The sequence below is a fragment of the Argiope bruennichi genome, chromosome X2, assembly GCF_947563725.1.
Source record: "Argiope bruennichi chromosome X2, qqArgBrue1.1, whole genome shotgun sequence".
Classification (NCBI taxonomy): domain Eukaryota; kingdom Metazoa; phylum Arthropoda; class Arachnida; order Araneae; family Araneidae; genus Argiope; species Argiope bruennichi.
Window position 1 is genome coordinate 108943429 of NC_079163.1, and position 24213 is coordinate 108967641.

Genomic DNA, 24213 nt, shown 5'->3' on the forward strand with positions numbered 1-24213 from the left:
AAAGAAAAGCCATTGTATTAAAACGTTTAAAAATATCCTTCCAGGAAGATGCTATTCTAGCTGAGAGTTTTGGATCCAATAAAACATTGGAATGAAATACATGATGGCTTTCTGAAACTTTTTCCGAGTCGAAGAATTTAATCCGCCTTTTTTTTTATAAAACTTTGTTTGTCTCTTGAAGAAAAAGAACAATTATTTTATAAAATTCATATACATTTAACAAATATTTATCTATCCATTAAACAACTAAGAAATTCTAATGTCTAAATGAAGTATCTATATTGCATTTCAATAAAAAAAAAGAAGAAAATGTAAGGATAAATGCAAGGGAAAGAATGTATAGAATAAATAGTATAAGAAATGCTTTTTTACTTCACATGATAATGTATTCTTACTAGTGATCATTTAAGTCAAACCGAAAGTGGCGAGTATACTTAACACTGAGCATTAAAGGTATATTAGAATGTTCACTCGTAAGTATATTTACTACTTAATTTTAAACAAACTGAAAAATGCTGGCACTTTTTTAGCACAAAATAGTATGGAATTTCTGAAAATTGAAAACCTCTAACAACATTTTGGACTCCATTTTACATTTGATGGGATAGCCCCATGAAGAGTTACATTATTTAAAAGAAAACTAATGCTACTTACCATAATTTTACTAATGATATTTATCCAATTGTTTTGTTGAGGAACATATTATCAAATCAAAGATTACAAGCTTTAGGAATTTAATGCACTCAAAATAAAATTCATTATTCCATGTAATTAATTATTTAAAGGTTGATCTCGAATTTGAAAAAAAAATCTTACTGCACTAGCAATATTTATCATCTTCCTGAAATTAAAATTGAATATAAAATATTTCATTTTAGATATTATAAATTAGATGCAAGATTTCAAATGTATATAGCATCCTTCATGAATTCAAACTTAAAAATAAACAATAGTCGCTTTTGGTAGCTAGAAAATAACCGAAATATACAATCAAATAGGAGCGAGTACATGGGCGTTCATTGCGGAATATGAAAGGATGCTTTCATTGGACCATTCTTCTTCCATGAGGATTCAGAGATCTTTAAATGTACCGTTATTTTGGATATCTTAAAGAGTTTGTATCGTTATGGAATTTGTCAAGAAAGTGGTTTCAGCATGATGAGGCCCCAACACTCAAATGTTTTCAGCCACGCACTTTCTTGATCAATACATCTGGAAATAATTCATTGGATATTGAGGTCTTTGTAAATGACCTCCAAATCACCAAATGGAAAGGCATTAGATTTATTTCTTTTGGGATTACTTAAAAATATGTGGATAGGAATCCATGAAAACAGGAGATCTGATAAAAATGAATCTGAAATAAATATTAGGCATTAAATCTGTTACATTAACAACGTTTTACAATATGCAAGGCGAATTTTTTTCGTGATTGCTTTTTGTATTTCCGGCGATGGAGGTTATTTTGTGTAAATATGATGATAAAATAACTTTTATTATCTTATAAAGTATTTATATAGTTTAAATATTATTCCATTTTGTGATAAAATGATTTGGTTCCTTCCATCCTGTTATTTTCTGCACAAGTTGCTTGATTTTTCATTTTTTCACACTCACTCTGACACGTTTCGTTTAATATTTAAGCCAATAACAATGGTGTAATGATACTTTAAATTTCCTTCAAGCATTTTACTTTCAAAAACTTGTAATAATCCCTTGAAAAAATTTTTGCATACGATCTCCGTTTACTTTAAAAAGCAATTATTTCCTCCCAATTTATAAAACCTTGGAAAGTGTTTTTTTTTATTGCATATGCTAAAATATAGATGTTTTTTTTTCTAAATATGATTAATAGGATTCAACTATTCTGGATGCTTATGCTGGACAGCTGTACTAAAATTTACATTTCAGCATTACATTCATTGACTCAAAAAACTTTTTTTTGGCTGTTTCAAAGCATTTTCTAATTGGAAATCAATGCTTATATAACTGTATAGAAATTAGCTATTTGACAGCGATTAAAGTAGTTTGCATAGTTGAAAAATTATACTTTTCATTGAATCCTGGTATCTTATACGCATGAACCTCAAATAAAATTATGCAGTATGAAGAGCAGCACCTAAATAACATCAGAAATTTAAAAAAAATCAAAATCTGATAGCATTCTTAAATTCTAGTTTACCTATTAGCAAGGTATCCAAGAATGATTTCCGATGTTGCTTATGTAAATAGTTTTTGATTTTGAAATAAATTTTGTAAAATCATGAACAAAAATATAAAAACATTTCAATACTATTTGAAACACTTTTAGATTCATGACTAGGTATTCTGAGAAAAGTCTAAACCCGATCTATGCTTTGGAAAATGTATATTTGTATTGATTTTGGAATATATAGGGGATTTGGGAGATATTCTATTTTGTGCATATTGATATAGTTTCTTAATTAGTTTTCCTCTAATATAACTCTACTCTGTATTTCAATTTCCATGAAGAGTTAACAGGGAATGTAAATCTATCAGTTTTAATTGATAATTTCAGTTTAAATAAAAATGACAGCTGACTTCATCTTTTGAAACACGTTTCCAAAGTATGACCTGTATTTCTTGATATATTTTGGCCAAGAAACTATTCATATGAGACTTTTTAATTCTCAAAAAAGGGAATGTTTTGAAAGTGGTTTACTATTCATAAAAGCTGAAAATAAAACGAAAACATGATTGTTTAAAAATCATGCTAAAGTTAACCCTCTTATTCCCAAGATCATTTGGGCTCAGGTATTATAGAATACTGTAATCAAGAATTTATCAAAGATAAGAAACATTCTTTACTCCCTCAAAAACTGCAATGACAACACGTGTTCTTAATGAATTGATATACAGAAGGGAATCCTCTTTTAAGTGCTCACTATCAACCAAATATAAGCTCGGATATCTTTTGCAAGTTTTCAGAAAACCTCCCTGTCCCGCAAACCATCAGAGTGAGCGTCTTTAAGAAATAAAACACGGGCCTGAGTATTCAATTAATCACGTTTATTGAAAGAAGCTTTGTTGAATGGGTGTTTGGGGTATTTGGAATATTGATAGTTAAGATCAAGGTTAAAATTGTACATTTTTTAGCAATACATATTAGAATTCTATCTTCGAAGCACTATGGACATTTCTAGACTCGGTTCCCAGCACAAGGCGTTTCATTCGTTCAATACCTATTTTAAAAATATATTTGAAAATTCATCTAGTAATTTGAAAGTCTAACAGATAATTTTAATTTTCAGTTATGGAAAAAATTATATGTCTACAGCATAAATAGCATTTTTATATATTTGTGATTTCAAAAATGAACCTAATTTTTTTTTTATCATCTGTCAAATTAATCTATTTATTTTCAAGTTTAAATCACTTTTGTAATACATCAGAATACGGAAATATAGAAAAATAATTTTAGAATTTTTTTGCCAATTTTTATCTCTAAGAGCATTAAATTTATTGAATCATAAATAATCTGATTGTCTAACTAAATTACTGTGAGGATTGATTCTACTTCACAATTATATTCCGTGGCCTCTTGTAACTAAATGAAAAAGGACGAAGTGAAATTAAGCAATTTACCAATTACGATCATCGACCATCTTTAAGTGGAGATAACGCTTTCATGAGAAGTGATTTGATTTCACTGCAATTAGAGGAAAGTCTTCTAAGCATTCTTGCCGCCATCCTAGGAGAATAGTTTCCTCAATTGATTCCTCTGAGCTTTGACTAGCCTTGAAGAGGGGACAGAATAGTTTCCTAACAAGAAGTGATGAGCCAATGGGACTGAATGTAATCAATTAGGAATGTTTAGTCTGCTAACAATTGACTTCATGGAAATGTCACATTAATTGCTTTAAAAGCCTAGAAATAATTATTCAAAGCATTCATATCGAAATTCTACATTACTTTAAACTGTTAATTTATTAACAGTTATTAATTTCTGAATTAATTTTAACTGTTCGGTTATAGAATATTTAAACTGTTCATTCATTGTATAAAATTATCTTTTGGGAGTATTAATACATAAAACATTTCTGAAATTACAGGATTATTTTAGAATTGCAATTTAGCATTATTTTTAATAGAATTTCTGGATACTTTTGTAGCAAAAATATTGACATTTCTACAGCCAAATTTTAATTGCTTTTATCGTAAGATGTAATGAAATATTCATATGTAATACAATTAGTATAAGTCCACGGCATTACGGAATATTAAATTACTATATTTATCTAAACAAATAGTGATAAATGTTTTATGTATTTTAATATAAAGACAATTTAAGTAAAAATTTAACTTTTAATTTGGAATGGGATTAACCAATGGATCCAAAGTATCTATTTTATTGTATTGAAATGCGCTCGTTTCCTTCAATTACTATCTAAATAATCGCTGTTCTGATCAATTCTCAAAACATTTCATGGCGTAAATACACAGAAACAAACTCATCGTCAGTGTTCTGTCAGCCATTATATATTCTGGAATATGTAATGTGGAATGTGGTATATATATATATAAAATAATATGTGATCAGTATGAAATTGCTTTATCTAACAATGTACAACTATCTCATTTTCTTTCATATATCATTGTTCCACAACAAATTTACAAAAATATCGAAGAAAATTAAAATATAAACTTTTGTCTCTATTCGTCCAAAGTAGTTAATATATTTGATAAAAAAAAGACGCTTTATAGTTTTAAATATGTTGCATATCTTGTTAGTGGCAGATTTGTTTGCAGGGGATGTGAGCAATTCGTATGTAATAAATTATTATAAAAATTGAAAAACTCTAGGTGACTTAAGTACTTCATTAAAAATGTTTAATGAAGTATTCATTGTGCATTAAAAATAAGATATAATTCTTTAAACTAACTAAAGCACATTATTTCATAAGTACATTAGCATTGCCCGAATGTTCATTGTAAGATTCGCATCTGAAACAATAAACTTATGTATGTAAATTTTTGATAGAAGTAATCAACAAAAATGTTTGGGGTTTTTTTTGCAACGATATGTAATATTAATAATATCACTACTTTACTTTCTAGTTCACAGCAGATTCATCAAAAGATAGTTTTTGAAAAAAGGATGATTGTGAATTTCAACGTCTTATTTTGACATACAATCAGTTGATTATATTTCTTTTTAAAATATTTATATATCCCTTCAAACTACACCTGGTTCATTTCAATTTATTAAAAATTAAGATAAACTGCATACAAGGCACTGCTGCTAAAACATGCCTAACTCGATTTTCTTATTAGCACAATATCTTGAATGATATCTCCATTATAATGTTCAATCTTCTGAATGCCGGACAATATCAGGAATATATCATAACAATGTTCTTAGGTATTTTGTGCCAAAAAAATTACATCAAGATTTTTTATACCTTTACAAGGAAGGAATTTTTCATCAAAATATTTGCCATAATTTTTTTATTCTAGTTCTGGATTTTATCCTGTTTTAACTCGTCAACACACGCACAGTATTTATATGAACCCCATTATTTTTCTTTTGTTTAGAAATTTTCTAAATTTATGCAAGTTTGCGCGTGTTACTCCCTATTCTTTCATGGAGGAAGAAAGAAGAAAAAATACTAACAAAACAGGCTACAGAAGAAACTAATAAAACAGGCTATCTCATTTTTTATTGGAGGGGGGGGGTCAAATTGCCCCTCACGTGTGTATTTCAGATTCTTTTAAAATTATGGTAATTACAAATATACGAAAATGAGCAGTAGAAATTCAGAGATCATCTTGCGAGTGTTTCTACCGATAATGATAATGGAGATAGCTCAGATTCGTCTAATAATGATAAAACTTTGGAAAGTGATCAAGATTGATCAAAGTGATCAAGATCGGAATGATCTATATCTTGATTGCAGTTTCTGAATTTCCTACAAAGTTTGAGAGAAAGTTCTCTTCTATAGATGAATGTCTCAAATTCTTATAAAACTGCATTCTCTTATAATAGAAAAAATGTCTTGAAATGTATAGTAAAAATTCATTTTATTCTGAATGCGTTTTTGGAATCCGTATATAAAATGTAAAGACAATAGTTATGAGTTTTCAATGTTTGATATTCTCTTTCCAAAAAATGCCACATGTGAACGACATGTTAAATGTCGATATTCCAGTACGTACTTTCATATTTTTTATATAGTAAAAAAACTACTTCAAAAATAATAAATTTCATATGAATGAAAAGGAGAAAAAAGAAACGTATATGGAAAAGGCATAGAAAAAGGGAATAAGACTTTGTTTTTCTTTTTTCATTTGTGTCCTAAAAAGAAAATATTTGCATGAAAAAATATTTTTATATTCTGACCATACCTTGTACCTTATACCTTATACCAAGTATAAAGTTAGGGTAGTAATACCATAGTCAAAAATTTCGAACTCGGAATTTTGACAAATCTTTGTGTTAGACCTCCTTGAGTCAGCAAAACACATTTTTGACTTTATGTCTGTCTGTCTGTCTGTCTATGAACACGATAACTTAAAAATTCTTTGCTCCAGACTGATGAAATTTAGTATATGGACTTACGACCAAATTTGTAGATTTCTTTCAAAATTTAAACAAAATCCATAAACACGGCGGCTTTTCGAGTACAAGTGAACTCGATAAATACAAAACATAAAGTGCTAGGGAAATACAATTTAGCATCTAAAAGATAAATCCGTATCAAATTTTGAAATAAATCTGTCAAAGGGTTGAATTATGTCGGTTTGTATTTTCACTTGAATGTAAATGTAATAACTCATAAATGCAGTGACTTAATGAAATTTGATATGTCATCTTGTGTCTACAACTGCAATTCTGTGCCAGATTTTGATATCAATCGGAGGCAGAAAGATGTCCAAAATATGTATTTCCAAGATAAAATCAATAAAAAGCCAAATTAATCCCAAAGATGTCTATTTCGTAATTATCGTTCACTAATGCCATGCAAAGTATTTGTCTTTGTTCAAAATTCACAATTTCATGTAGGAGGAAGGGGATAGCAAAGTTATTGGAAACAATACGAGAAGGTTTCTGGAAGACCATTTCCGCTGGTTTACTTGTAAGTTGTCAGTAAAATAAGAAGTTAATGTGTGATAATTTGTAGTAAAAATATTCCCTCATGCGTGCTAATGTTCCAAAACTGAAAGCACGTGTTTGAAGGGTTAAATGCGTTGCAAATATTAATAAAGGGACGATTCTTCGTTATTATCATCTGCGTTTTCTTATTTAATAAAACCTTAAGTTTCGCTGTGAAACATTTATGCGTATTAATAAATGTTTACTAGATGGGTAGCCCCTAACAGTTTATTAAACGTGTTTTCTAGCCATTGTATGTGCAATGATCTCATAACTTCTAATCATGAGAAACAAAGGGAAAGATTGCTGTCATCAATGATCAGTGGTTGGTTGAATGCATAGCTACTTTATAGATTTTTACGCCATTATTAAAGAGCAGAAAACATATTATGTAATCTAAAAGATTGGAAACATTATCCTTAATGGGAATAGAGAACCGGCAAACGTTTATTCTGCTTACGATCGCGTATATATTTAATCTGCTTTCCCCTGATGGCAAAAACATTTTCTGAAAGAGTTGTATGAGAACACAAACATTAAAAAAAGTAATAACATGCAAGAATAAAATTATCATATTCCGGATTCAGATTTTTTATTTATTAAGAAAACGCGCATTAGGATGGAAAATCGAATCTGGTTTTTTAATGAATGGACGATTAAAGCAAAAGTTTTGAAAACAATTTCGAGAGTACTTTCGAACAAAAACTCCATTCTTTCAGATGGTATTTACCTAAAAGATAAAATTTTTCTGATTTGCTTTAGCAACTGATTTGAAGGAAAAACATTTTTGGGATGTTCTGTATCTGTATACTCATGAGTCGCAGAACTATCGCTTAAACGAGTCATAAAAAGAAATACTTGACGATAATTAATCATTTCTTTTTTTAAAAACTATGAGTTAGTTTTTATCAGTTAAAGAGTCTTACAAAAATAAGAAAGTTTTTCACTTATGTTCTTTAAGAAACTGTGGATAAGAGAAGAATTATATATTGATGAAATATGTAGGAAAATAAATTAATTATAGATAGGGAACAGGATTCTTTTCTTGAACAAGGAAAAAAATTGCTTTGAAATATGATAATATTGATTTATGTGTATGTATCTATATATTGTTTGAGCATCCAGATTTGCCATTTATTTGGTACACTTGGATTCTTTCAGTCGAACAGAATAGCAATTTAAACCAATGATACAGTCTTGTTTTTATGTGTCAAAAATAACGTTAAATCGATATTGATTAATCCTTAAAAGTGTCATATTTTCAAGAGTTTTTTCAATTTTCTTCTGTTTACATGAATGAAAATTGCTCATTCAAATGTAAATATGAAGAGGGCCTTCAGAACAAATTCACGTTGATTATAGCGTTCGGAAGATGACAACGAAATCATTCGTGAAAGAAAAATATTCTTGCTTATTAATCGTTTAGATAATTTTTTGAACTATGCGAAAATAACAATGTTGGATTAAAAACAGAAAGAACAATTTTATTCTGCTTTTATTCGTTCCACTGGACAGCAAGGGTAAATGAAAATAGTTTAAAAATAAGTATTTTTCAGTGGAATTCTGCAAGTTGCATTTCTTAATAAAAATGAAGCCAAATATTTGCATACAGCTTAATGTTAGACTAATTTACTGAGACTAATTATTATTTTATTATTAAAATAAAATTTATGAAGCAAAGGTTTTCATATAGAATTGTATTTTTTTTTATTAGTTTGAAGGAAAGATATCAAATCATGATTAAATTTCAAAGCCTTTTTACCGAATTTCTCTTTTTTTTCCCTTCTCATAATAAGATTGAAATTATTATTATTATTATTATTACTCAAAATATGGAGATATTTTTGTAAGCATTTGCATTTAATTAGATGCATAAATTATTGTTAAAATGAAACTATTTAATTCTGAATGTCAGTAAAAGTTAGGGTTAGTGAAATAGAAATAATATTGTAACCATTATATTATAAATTATTACATTTCGCTTACTGTACGATCCTCGAAATATATATATGTAAATGAAGTATTTTTCTAATTTCAAATTTATTTATATATTTAGTTCATATTCTCTTCCGCCTCATCTTTTACTCTCAGCTAAAGTTTTCTGTTAAAGCTCATTCAGCGACATTTTAACGAGAACCTTTTTATTAACTGTCCATTCTTATGCTGTTTCAAAGAGAAAATGATATTTCAATAAATAATGTTGCAACCATTATTAAAATTGGAATGCATATGGAATGAACATTCCATAGATAAAACGAATGTGCAGTCTTGCCCCACAGCTTTATTATAAAATATTACTAACAAGCCTGATTAAGTATCGAAGCAAGGAGAAGGATATAACATAAAAATATCTAATATTATCTTCGAATACAATAGTATTATTTAATATTTAAGCTCCATATTTGTTTTTAAATTAAGAGATATTAATCAATTGTTCCTCTATGAAGAAAAAAAATCTTGCATATCAGATCAATTGTAGGAAGATGTCTAACTACTATACAATAAAATCATTGTTATCCCAATGAAAGTAATAATCTAGAGCAGAGAGTCTCCTAGTCGACAATGTTCTTGATTAAATAAATTCCGATATTCGCTATGATTGTTTAAGATTTAAGTTGTCAAGGCGTATATACTTCAAGAATACAAAAAAAGATTCCATAAGTTATCTGGATTAACCAGATTTGGCTACATCTGCTATAATATAACCACCATGATTCATGAGAAGAAATGAATGTCACTCTTCATAGAGATTGCCTTTGGAATAAGGTACAGGTGTTGCCGTCGTCATCTGACTAGAGCTCAAAATGATGAGATTTTTTAGAACTAAATAAGCAATAAAATATGAAGTTACACAACTTTTTCCAGTGATGTTATTTTTGATATTGTTGTCAGTAATTTGTCCCATGCAATGCGTTGTCATCTGCGAAAATGGGTACACTGAAAAGCTTGCCATTCCGTTAAACGTTTTTCCTCATCTGCTCTCTTGTGATGTTATTGTACTTACACAATGCTGTTCTTTACAAATGTTTTACGCAGCCAATTTTGGTGATACGTGTACCGTTTCAAAACCATTTATGACTTTCCATTGCACTGATCAATTTGAGAAGGGAAAAAGTGAACGTTGAACGGTTTTTGAAATTTTGAAAGTTTTTACCTGTAACCGTAACCGTGAGAGATATCTATTATTTCAAATCATCACAATCTCGAGCACATGCCTTTAAATAATATCCAAAATTTTCTTTCGACTGGTTGCGCAAATAAGTCGCTAGAGGTTCATATATCATAAGTTTTTATGAAAATCCTGTACTTGAGGCTTATACGTTTTTAGCAATGAGATAAACTTTTTCAAGTTATAAGATGAAATAAATTCAATTTAGCCAGCACAATGCAAGTTAATGTAAATATTGGTTTTGGTTTTCTGTGTTCTGGCTTCCTTTTTCATATCTGGATAGAATAAAATACTCTGCAGTATTATTACAATATCTTCAAGATATTGAGCGACATACTTAATATTGAATAACGTCAAAAAGATATATAATACCTTGTGCTAATACTGAACAAGCGGAATTTCAGGGGGACGATTCCTTTTGAATGAAAAATATACTTGATAAAAATAATGTACGTTCTATAAATACCATCCACTGCAAATCTAGTACAGAGCCAAATTAATCAACGGATCTATATAAGTTTCTTAAGAATAAGAATGCACTTCTGATATGAAAAAGGAATGGAATGACATTTTGCATTCTAATTAATGGCATATCTAATTAATTTTGAATATTATTTCATTTTGGGAGGATTAAAGTATTAAAAATATAAGTAGATATCATATACTTTAATAAAATTTTACCTAATTCTCTTCATTCTTATTTTAAATCTTTTTGTCAACCTGCCCTGAAAAAAACTTAATGAGATATTAATAAAATGCTAAAAAATTCCTCTCCGAAAGTTGGAAGGCATATACCTTTACATCTGTTACTATCTGGAAACATCAACTGTTGATGTTAGAAACAGTCAAAATTAGGGCGTGAAAATCATTTTTCATACATATACGATATATATTTCATTATATACAAAAGTTGTTTGTCCTAATGAAGCTCTAATTTAGCTAATCGGGTTTATTCTTCCATCTTCAATATTAAGAAAGTTATAGCTGAATGAAAATTTCACCCCCCCCCCACAGACACTATTTTTACTCCCTTTAAGCTAGATAGACCATTTACGAACTCGTTCGAGATTTTTCCATTTCTTATAATATATTCCAAGCCAGTTAAAATCCAAACAGAAGTTATACCAAATTAGAAAAAAAAAAGGATTTTATTACTGAATATAAGCTTATGGTATAAAGATAAATATATAAATACATAATTTTTCTGTAGAATATTCTATGATCTGTTTTATTTATGCTCAGAAGAGCTTTATGTTATTTATATTAATTTTACTTTTGTGTTCTGCATTAATTTAATCTTAAATAATAAGTTGTATGGGATATTCTAGATATTTTAAAGTCAGATCTTTCAGTCAAAATTTCAAGAAATATTTTTGTAAAATAAAGAAATGCCTATTAAAATTTTCCAAAAATTCTGCATTTTTTTTTAACTAGAACGAATTACATTTATTTATTGTGAATCATAAGATTTCTCTTATTTTTTAATGAAGTGAAAAATGAGAGTGTAAAAAGATTTTCTGCTTTCTTTCTTTTTAGGTGTCATTGACAGTTCTGGTATTAAACTTACGTACACCCCATCTCTTCGACAGCATGATGCTGGAGTAATGGAGTTAGGCTTAGAATACACTAATAAAATGGCCATTCCACCACACCAGGCTGACTTCAAATTAACTGGATATTGTGTTGCCGAGTGTACTCGAGTGGTAATTATTTGAAATCAATTTTTATACATTTTTTTGGTTCAAAGTACCGTTGCAAATGCCACATTATTTTTATTAAATGAAACAAAATATTGAAATAGGAGGGTTGTTTTGACGCAAATTAAATTTAAAGAAATTTTATTTGACAAATAGTTGCATTGGGTAATATGAATATTTAACATAAAATTCAAATAATTGTTTAAATTTTTAATGATGTATTCTATTAAGTACATATCAATAGATAAATATCTTTGTTTGAATGCGTAAGATCATAATGCTAGTTGCAATTTCAAGTACTATAATAAGCTTTGAAAAGTTAGAGAGTTTTTAATGTGATTTTTACCACTTTTATTGTTAAATATCTGTAAATGAGGCTTCAGCTGTAATAGCTTATCGCCTTATCAATTTTTTGGACAAGAAAACTATTTTATTATATATAAAATCTAAAACAAAATCCTTGCTGGGAATGATTTTTTCTTTAGTTCCAAACCTCTTTCTCCTTTTCTCTAACAGAGAGGATTCGGGTTGGAGGATCGCATGTTCGAAACACAAATCTACTGAAGTAACAGCGTGTTGTATGCAAATGAAATCTGCCTTAACCAAACACCTTCATTCTGGTGCGGTGTTAAATATAGGCAAGTTAGGTGTTGTTTCCAACATTCAAAATGTTTCAAAATTACAGAATCTTTTCCAAAATGACTCTAAAATACTTTCAAAATATGACTTCAACTTAGCAAATCAAACCTTCTCTGAAGCTTCTAATAATATTTGGTCACTTTTTTAGTCATTTGTTTCACGATAAATTGGATTTTTTATGCATGTCTAATCAACCCTACAGTTTGTTTCAGATTTTCTGAAGCACAGAACGTATAAGCATTCAATGTTTAATGAATTCTGAATTTCAGATGAAAGCAAAGACTCATAAGAAAATGGCATTAGTATATAAGACATAGTATTACTCATTATAATTAATTATTTATTGCAAATAAAATTTACATAGATAAGTATTTGTATTTCTGACTCCTAAAAAAATAATTTCCCCTTTCAGTATCTTTTTTTGAAAATTCCTTGAATATTTAGAATAGAATCTATGGGATAGTATATCTCATAGATTCTATAGTACGATAGTATGTTGCATATCGTACCCCCATAAGGTATCTAACAAAATACACTTTAAAGGAAAATTTTTTGAGAATTATTATATTTATAAAACCTTCAATGGAGAATATTCACAAACAAAGCAAAATTATTTTACCATGGCTCTTTGTATAATTAATCCCATAGTCCTTTGTCAGAGGCAGATATCAGGTTTACGCGAAAATTGGGGAGTAGTTTGCATTAGCCTGGAATGTATTCTCAATATCATCCGTAAATGAGATTTGTGGGTAATGCACCTCACTTTCACGCTTTCTGGTATCGACAGACAGCTCAATAAATATTCAGTTTGTTGTGTTTCACCCGACCACAGAATATCTGGACCTAGTTATGAATTGAGTGTGTTGATTGAATGGATAATTGGGCTGCATGATGAACGCGGAATGGTGTTAGAGGCATGGAAATACATTCCACACGAATTCTGTTCTAATGAATTTCATGCACAGGGATGAATTAAATTTTATGACTGTGAATTTGAAATATACTGCGCGTCATGTTGATAAAACTCTATTCCAAACATGAAAATTAAGATTTTCGGGTTATTCTATAAGAAAAAATTTTAAATTACGAGAATATTTTTAAAGAATTGTAATAGGTTTTAAGAATTAACTCATAAATGTTTAGGTAATTACTTTTAAATGTTTCAAACTCATTTGATATAGTAAATAAAAAAAATACATTATAAAATTTCGATAAAATTCTTAATATTTGAAATTTCCTTTTTCAAATGACAGTTTGTTCATTTTAGTATCATAAAATATGAGATTATATGTAGAAAACGATTAGAAAGATGTTTCACAAGAGATCTCGGTATTTTCTAAAATATCCATGAAAAATGAGTTCTTTATAAAAAGTTAAAACTGTTTTAAGTCAGCGAGTATAAATCACTGGTTTTTGAAGTGAGATCTATTTTTAAGAAAAATTCAGCTATTCCACATGCAGAAGGAATGATAATGACGTCATTATTTTGTAGGTCTACTTAACACGACCGTATTGTGTCTCGATGGACTCGGCTCTTAAGAATCCAATACTCATTTTTCATGAAAAGAAGTATCATGAAAGAATCTCTTTATTAAAAATAATTGAATTAAATTTTTTAGGTTGAGAGGGGAAAATTCAATAAGTTGTTGTGAAAAAACTAAAAACAGCTATAGCATTTTTTTACTTAATAAGTGGCAGTAAGGAACAAACTACTTAATTAGCAAAAAAAAAAAAAAAAATCTAAACTAGACAGTTTGCGATTTTGGGGATGAAGCCGCGATTTTGTCAAATGAGAAAGATAAAAAGTAAACTGAAATGAAAATCAGGTAAGTATCCTAAATAAGAACTATCTTCTTAAAATATCGATTTAAAACCAGTTGAGCAACTCGTCTTTTGAAAATCCTCTGAAATTATAATTATCATGAATGTAGAATAAATGTAATAATTTTAATCCTTAAACGTTCAAGAGGTATAGGTTTTGTCTTTTCTGCATAGATTTCCACAAACAATTGAACAATCGTGCACTTTATTTTGCTTCAGAAAATTGTCATAGACTGAAATAACATAATATTTTTCAAGCTTGATTTAAATAGCTTTTATATTTGTTATTAAAAGAATTGCTTTGTCCGACGGAATGAAGTTTAGTCCTTTTTTTATTCAAATTTTAAGGCATGTTTCAAGAGGTAATCAGATGTGAAAATAATTAAATGGTTGTATTGACTTAGACTTGTATTGAATTAGGTTGATCTAATATTCTGCAGGAAGCTATTTAACATTTATTTGATCTTTTTACGAAACTGATATGATTCTTAGCATGAATTTTCAATTTTAATATCCTTATGCAAAATATTGGCAAAGTATTTAATTGGCAAAGTTCATAGACATTGATTTCCATCCTTAATGACAAATGTTTTAAATTCATCTTATATTCTAAGTTTGACAGAAGAATAATTTAATCATAAATACATTTTAAACTGTAAAGAAATTTGAAAAGTTCTTTGGAGCGCATTAAATTTGTAATTAGAATCGACTCTCTAGATTCATTGTAAATTTAAATCCATTTCAAAATAGTGAAGACATAAATAGTTTGAAAAATATTTAAAATTAAAAAAAAACATCAACTTTTTCATTTACAGAAGTAAGCAATGATTTTTTTTAAGAAACGGAAGATTTAATACATTCTAAGTACATTCCTTTTAGAAAATTTTCTTAATGAAATGTTTCTCATAATATGTATTAAAGAAAATTTCTTCATATCTTCATTAATCAGGATCTGTAAAATCCCAAATAACCTCTCATTTGTAAATTAACGAGTAAAACGTTTGCTTGTATTACCTTATGAACATAATAACTAGAGTAATTTTTATTAAATGTTAACCAGCGGAGGGATATGTTGTAGGGAGGTTGAAAATTTCAGATGAGTTCGCAAATGGACCATCCAATTCAACAGGGATAAAAATAGGGGGGGGGGGTAAACTTTTTCGTATAACTCCAATTATTGAAGTTGGAAATGTTATTAAAATTAGGGAAATTATTCCCTTTGTTAACCAAAAATTTAATTTTAAAAGTTTTTTTCTGCCTCCCCCCTTTAAATAATAATAACCGATATAAGTTAATTATCACTGCAATCTTGTTCCTATTTATATATAAAAGTATTTCAATATACGTTTAAGCTTTTCTGTTCTTAGTTTGATGAAGATAAAGCGACCTTGTAGTAGAGACGTCTCGTACATTATGTCTCGTTAGGGTTTCGATTATACAGAAGATCCATCATGTTTACTGGCAGTATACTTTTATTTGACTTAGATAAATGGAAATCTACATTAGCTTACAGACAGGAATTCTTGTCTTTATTTGTATATACTAGAATGAATACAATGAAGAATTTCTTCTTATAATAAATGGATATGAAATTTAAGATTTTGATATCAATTTAACAGGTTTGAAAGAAAAAAAAAAAAGTCGCATTCCCAGAATTATAAAAATAAGGATGAATTTATATTCTTTGATGTCAATATAAATTAAGACATGAAATATATATCATAATTTTAAAGAGTAACTACTCACGCAAACGTCCCAGTCACATGACAAATGTAACTGCGCATGTTAACTTACACCAGTATAAAAATGAATGTCACCAGGGAATCGACCAATATTAAAATGAAAATTAATCGAGTTAAATAAAAAAAAAGTTGAAAATAAAATGAAGAATTCTACAAGTAATTACACCCACTCATTATATTAATCTGTAGCCCATTTAATTAAAAGAAGATGAGCATAGTTATAATTGCGATATCATTTTTTTTTCGGAATGTTTCCTATAAGATAAAATATTTGATGAAAGGCTAGATAATGAAGTTGAAGACATCAAACAATTTCTAAAATATCAGTAATCAAATCATTTTTTTGTTAATGTACTCAATTAATAAACCAGACTGAACCGATTCTTTTTTTTATTTAAATAGTTAATTATTACTATTTTGCTAATTTGAGATATTACCATCCATAGAAAGGGACTATTCTTTTATTTTCAAAATTATATTCAGAAAAACTAGTCAATTTCTTTTGATGTCGTTTGTCTAATGTCATAAGATGTACAAAGACGTTAAACGTAAAAAAATCATTTTTTTAGCTTCAACGTAAAAAACCTATCCACCTGTGAGAGAAGTAATTATAAAATCTTTTGATCTTATCAATAAAATAAATTAATCAGTCTATCGTTATTATCAAATATTAGTAAACGTAATTAGTGTAGAAATGAAGAAAATTATTGGATTGCCGATTATACTTCAAAGTTGTTTCAAAAACTATTATAAAAACTAGCTCGTTCCATAACAAACAGTGATGATGATTCATACCCTACTTTACTTGTTACAAAAAAATTTGAATTTTTTCAAGCAATCGCTTTATTTTACATGAAAGTTAATCTTTTTTTTCAAGTACTAAAAATATTGCAAATTAATAGTTTTTACGTTTAGCAATGAAAAAATATTACTGTTTGGTTTATATAACACATAGTATTTATTGGATATTTGAGTTTTAGTGTGGAGCCTGATAAATTTCCCATCTTACAACAATATGGGAAATGGAGTGGAAAATGTTGCTCATCAATAACCTTACTGTACTGAGCACAATTATCGACGTGCTTTGCTCCACGTAATTACACTCTAAGCTGTTAGCAACTCTGAGTATAATTATTCCGTGATCAATATATAACTCACGACGCATTTTAAGTAGTTAATTTTTTTATACATTTTATTTCAATCGGGAATTTTGTAACATAATGTATAGAGCTTTCTCATATATACAATTCCATATTCTTCAATATTTGAGTACGCATATATAAATCTAAGCTCTCTTTTAACACTCTTAAATTAAAATAGCAACTATTTCCTTATCTATTAGTTTTATAATGTAATAAATAAATTCAAAGATGTAAAAATTTTCTAACTGTCAATTATAGGAACCATTTGTGAATTTTCCTTTTGATATACAAGTTCGTATTTACCTCCCTTAATTCCACAGACTTAACTAAAATTAAAGTGTTTGCATCAATTTGTTTTCGGAATATTAATGGGCATAATTGAGGTAATGGAGCACGTAAAGCTCTGTTGCACGCAAGTGCAGTGAAAAGGTAGATCACGTATTATTTCCGGATTTGTTTGAATTTAGACTTTAGATTGCGCACTTGATGTAATAGTATGATTAAAGTGGTTTAGAATGTTCCGCTATGGACCAATTATCTTGTTCGGATTTTGTCATAGTTCCTAAAGGAATAACTCGATACATAATATAATATGAGTATATCTTAGAAATGCTGTTACAAACTCATTTGAATAATTTCACTTGGATATCTAAATATGATTCTAAATGCCCATGAAATTCGAAAATTCTAACTCTGTTTGGCCTTAATCACATAGAAGTTCATTACCACGTTTGCTTTTATAGACGAAGGTAATTGGCATTTTGGCATTGAAAGCACGTAGAGTGCTGAATCATTCTTTAAATATTTTGAACCATTAGGAATCCGTACCCGTGGACCATCCTTAAGTATTTCTACATTATAAATTAAAACCTACAAACACAAGCTCATGTTATTTATTAAATGCGAAAAACGTACGAAGTTCGGACTTCAATATAACACGTTTTTATGTGAATCTTAATGCATATTCATAATATATTTTAGCAAATATATCCTTCCTGGAAAATTTTTATTTATTCAAAGGGTGTGTCTGATTGAAAAACGAAGTAAGCCTTTTGAAATATTCCACAACGAAAAAGTTGTATGTTAAGTCTTAAGGTTTTAGCTCAAAAATGACTCTAAAATGCCCTTTAACGTGTTCATGAGATACTTGTTATTTGGTCTCATATATTCGTTGCCAATAAATCGAAACAAAAAGTTTATACCACTCATCTCAAAAAGGATTTTCCAGATGCATACCCTATCTTCCACTCTCACTGAGGGGGGGAGGCAGGACCTCAGAAATGAGGATGAGAAGTTTTCGTCATCCGGATGGGTACAAAAATGCTGGGAGTTGACTACCTCCTACTATGACGCGATGATTTTCCCACGAGAAGGATTGTGCCGTGACCGGTGATGGCCCTTAGGACTCAACTTTAGTTCCCGTCAATGCTGTCGTCGCCGCTTCATGCTGTCCATGCTGTCCGGTCAGGCAGATTTAATTAATCCGTATGGGTTAGTTTGGCGGTTCGGAGTAGCGACGGTGTAGTTACCCTATCTGTTATTTCAAATATTTGCAGATGGGAAGAATAACATTATATGCCCTATAAACATAAATACAGAATTTTATTCGAATTTTTAAAATGTTGTAAAAGTAAGTGCGTTAGTTTAAAAACTGTGCTCAGAGCGACTCATTTTTTTCCTTCTTCATTAAAATAAGAAATATGAAATCATTCTTTGTTTGTTATATCCTATCTTTATGTTTAATTTCGAAACATCTAGCTGAAATTCACGATACATTGCAATAATTTACTGATATCAAAATTTTTATAGTTTATCCTAGGAGATATAAAACCTTCCAGATTCCAAAGAAGTACATAGAAAAAGAATCAGTTTCTTACTGCAGACGTCGCAAACTATCCTTTTCTCTGATTCAGAAACGATCAAAAACAATAATTAAATAAAAATTTCTAAAACTAATTTTAAGTTTTTAAAGCATTTCAGATCAAAATATTTTCTCTCAACAAAGAAAACTTTTACAAAATTTTTAACCCTCAATTATAAGATGTTATTATAATATTTAATACATTTCAAACAGGAAGTAGCTGAAGTATCTTATTTAATGGGCTTAGTTTTTAAATTTTTGAAAGGATTTAAAAGTCCATTGTTTAAAATGCGCAATATTTAAATCAATTATATAATATTAAAGATAGAATAAACAAAAATAAAATTTTCTATTAAAATTTAGAATATTTATTTAATTTCATGGTTTTGTTTTAAATTTCTGTAAATATTCATACCCTTAATCCTATTTTTAAAATGTATAATTTTAAGGGAATTTACTAAAATTCTTTATATGATCTTTTTCTATTTAATCAAAAGTCAATAATTTTCACTACAAATTTTATTTTGCCAATGAAATGGTGTTAAAACTTTTTTTTATCAAGTCTTCAGTAGATAATGTACGCGCTTGCATTTGAAATAATTAGTAATAACAAACATATAGATGAAAAAATATCTGCCAAATATAAAAGGGGTATCACTTACAAAGATTCTCCTCTTCCAAAATCATAATTAAGGCAGAGTACATCACAATCACCATGAAGAATTTTAATTAAGATTTGTTGCATACTTTAAGAAGAAGAAAAAAAATGTTTTACCCTAAAAATATAGCTTTTCTTTATTCATTAGAAGATCAGAAAGTGCAAACTCTCAGAAAGAACAGAGATGTGTTAATGTGAAAAATTCATAAGTACTGTTTTCCAAGAAACCTTATGCTAATGGGATTTAATAATTAAAAGAATAAAGTTAGGATTAAAATTTAAGAAGCTAAAATTAATGTAATTATTCTACATACAATGTAATTGAGCGTTCAGAGCACAAAAGAAAAAATTCTTTGAACAAAAGCTCTAGGGTATGATATAATATCAAATCAAATATTCCTGTTTATGAAATATTGTCGTATTATTTTACTTTTATCTATGAAACTTTATTTACTCAAAAATAAATAAAATAAAGGCAGCATAAAAATTGAAACTTTTTTTGCCATCATATAATTAGGATAAAAATTTTACTTTTAAAGACAATAAATGATGATCTTACAACTATTAAATTATGCATTGAAAGTGTTGTTATCTTATGTAGAAAATTCTGAGATTTAATTGATTTATTCATATAAGAGATGACATCATAATGTGATTATTTATATGTCTGATGTTAATGTGTAAATTAAATGCAATCTATGATTATGATGTACTATTAAATTACTTTTTTCATGGAAAATTTTTCTTGTCATTTGTAGAAAATTCTCAGATAATTATTTTTGTTTAAAAACGAAAATACTGTAGTGCGATTAGCTAAGTACTTGGTATTATAGCAATAAATAGAAGTTGATTTTCGGTTAAGTTAGGATTGAATTTGACCACATTTGTTGTTGTCATGAATTCCAGATGATCTGGCTTTGCTTTCCATCTCCATGAATCCAAAAATCTCCAAAAGATCGATGATTAAAATCATAGTAGGGGGAAAAAAGAAGCTTCAGTTGGTCCGTAGAGCTAAGGCACCAGAGTGAAATAGCTGACTTAGCCCCAAATGTCTGCTCGACTTAGCTGAGAAAAGTTGAATGACCTTCCCACCTTGGTTGATCCTACTAAGAGTATATATATCTGATGTACATCACCCATTCCATCCAGGGCCACGTCTCCGCCACGATAAAGTAGCAGAGCTGGACTTTGAAGTGGACCACATTTTAAATAACAAAGACAGGATTATTCAAAATATTTGAACAATTGCAAATGACTAACTTCCTAGTAAACAACGGTGCTGAGAACATTTTTTACACAATAGGAAGGAAACTTACATTTCAGTTTGCATATGTAATGTTCGATGTCACTTTCCTTGGTAAAATGGGCAAAATATTTGTTGCATTACATTATCTATGTGCACCTTTAGTTCTTTCACTGATAGGCACAAAAGAGGCGTGAAGAAGGAGTGTACGATGTATCCTAATGAAATGCAGTCAAAAGAAGTAATTTCAGAAGATTTAAAAAGCCACATAAGGAGCTTATTTAAGGTATCGAATGCGCACCAGTGACTGCGAATGTGCATCACTGTGCCTAGCATGAAACGAGCTACGGTGCGGATTCTGCAAATGTGATCACGTGACAGGTCAATTGTTAAATCTGCGATTATAACTTTAAGCTTCCTTCAATTTGTTTAAGATTTTTCATTCTGATGCTTTTTATAACAAAATAATAGTCATTGATAATCATTGTTGTTGTTGGTAATCATTGCAATGGTTGGTTTTTGAATAAACCTGTCTTGCAATAATATATTTATAATTTTTTCCTTGTTTGATAGGTCATCATTTCATGAATTTTAATAATCAAATTCATTCCCGAAAATTTCATCTTGACATATATTAAAAAAATTAGTTTGAAATATTAAGTATTATTTTGAACAATAAATGAAATGAAACTGAAATGAAAATGAATGATGGTGGTTAGAAGTATTTATGCTTTTATCATATAATTTTATACAAAAGGAAAAAAACCCCTCCAAAGTTAAAAAATATTGTATTATTATTATAATCAATATTATTTACTTGTAAATTTGGGATGTTTTACAAAATAAATTGTAGTAGAATATCACACTAAATAAAAATTGTTCAATTCCTTAGGAAAACAATTATGCTGAACGTAATTAAAATAAGTTTAATCTCAATAAAACACTGCTTTGTGAAAATTTTTTCCCTAATAGGTATGTTTCTTAAATGTTATCATTACTTAATCAAATGCGAAATGACATTTTTATGGATTTTGGAAAAATACTTGGCAAAGGAGTAACAGTAATACCAATAGTTTATACGTCATGAATAACGTGGGGAGAAAATACTGTTTCAGTTTCAATCGAATATATAATAATTAGGAAGTGTATATATACAGAAATATGCCCATATTGAGGTCAGTAACAAGACAACGAATTCACAAAAAATTATAACTAAATGCAGACGAAACATCTGAAAGCACAATTATTTTTGTATAAGATTCTTTTGGTCAAGACATCGTTTTACTGGATGTGAACTAATAAAATAGAAGATTATATAAAATTAAAGGAAGAACATCATGGCTTTGGATGATACACGCAATAAATACTGATGTATAGTAATTTATAGAAAAATCATTTTCTCTGAAAGTAAAATTCGATAATAAATGAAATTCATAATTTGTGGACTGATTTGTGACTTTTCACTGACTGAAATAGCTTAAATTCATTTCAAAAATTTTCTCAAGGGCATCGATGACAACAATTCGAAGTTTAAATTCTGAAAGTTAGTCTTTGTTAGCGCTCTAGGGATAGATTCCCTTTCATTTCGACTACAAAAATTCCAACAAATGACAAATTCGAACCTTCAAAGATTTTAAAGATCAACTATTTTATCAACAAGAGAATTTTACCGGAAAATAAGATATTAGGAGAACTGGAGAACTTCATTTTAAATTTGGAAATTTTTGAAAGCTGAAAATCGCTAGAGATTAATGATAAAAGGAACATATCGAAAAATACGAGTATATTTAAGACAACAGATAAGAATGCAATTAAAAGTGAAAGACTCCATTACTAATAACCCCCCTCTCATTAGGATCAATAGATACAACCTTGAACCCTTTGATAAATGAGCTCTGTATCCAGGGAAAAGTGAATCCAAGTCACCGAATGCAGTTACTATTTGAGTTCAAACGTAACCATATCCACTTCTAGCAGATATGGTTAATTGTGTTATTAATCAAACAGCAAAGTTTTAGTGGTTTTATCCTTGTGAAATTGAAGCCGATGACAGAGACCAAATATCCCCTTTTCAGATAAATGAATAAATCCTCTGTTTCAGCCAGGTAATTTCAAGATATAACCCGAAAAATGTTATTTATCTAGAAATTATTTTCTCTGACACTAAAGGTAGATTGCAGAATTATTCTTTAGAGTTATTTATTCATATAATGGATACGTTCGAATTTATTTCATCATACGAATATGTTTGAATACGTTTCAGCTAGTTTCACATTGTTGAAATTTATTATCAACTTTGACGATCTTCCGAAATATATAAAAAATTGTTATGAAGTGCTTTGAGGAGCAATTAAAATGAATGCTTACTATAATGTCTGATTCAATTTAGTATCTGCAAAAGTCAGTATACTAAAATAATTTGAAATTTGTCTAATTTTAATTGCAAAACCCTAAAAAAATACAATTACGAATTAATAGTCTGATAACAAATGATCCCGACAATGGTGTATTTAATATAATATATCATAATTTATTTTTTGTAGCATTATTGTTTTCTAGGATATCAGTTGGTACGAGATGTAGTTTGCTAAAAAAATTTCCATAAAGAATAAATGAATTGAATTCGGGCAATCATGTTACATTGGAACAAAAAAGTATGATATATGAAATCAATAAAAAGGTCGATTTCGATTTAAGGTAAGGTGAGCGGTGTTCTTGACTGAAGGTTCTTAACCTCCAGACATTGGTATTCCAATGTCTGGAGGGATTTCATAATGAAATGTCCAATGTCCTGAAATGTTAGGGATTTCATAATGAAATCCCTAATAAGACATTGGTATTCCAATGTCTTATTAGGGATTTCATAATGAAATTTTTATGTAAATGAAAAGATTAAATTGAAGAAGTAGATTTTTTTTTCACCTCACGAATGACCGATTCGGAATGCAACTTCAGCTCTTTCATTTGAAATAGTCAGAACTTGACAGGTACAATTATCATGTTTTGTCCTGTTATTACTTCATAGCTTTTTTTATTTTTTTAATTCAGATAACTTTCTTTTGATATGGATTGCACCCTCTTTTAGTAAATATTCTCTCATTATATAACTTATTTAAATCATTATTAT

At 28.7% G+C, this 24213-nt stretch overlaps 1 protein-coding gene across 1 annotated transcript in view; it reads left to right on the plus strand.

Moving 5' to 3' along the window:
- The window catches only part of LOC129960344 (dopamine beta-hydroxylase-like), a 148599-nt gene that overhangs the window by 68588 nt on the left and 55798 nt on the right, over positions 1-24213 (plus strand). The window contains exon 7 of the mRNA XM_056073719.1: positions 11820-11986. Within this exon, the coding sequence (XP_055929694.1) occupies positions 11820-11986 (167 nt within the window). The remainder of the gene's footprint in view (positions 1-11819; positions 11987-24213) is intronic.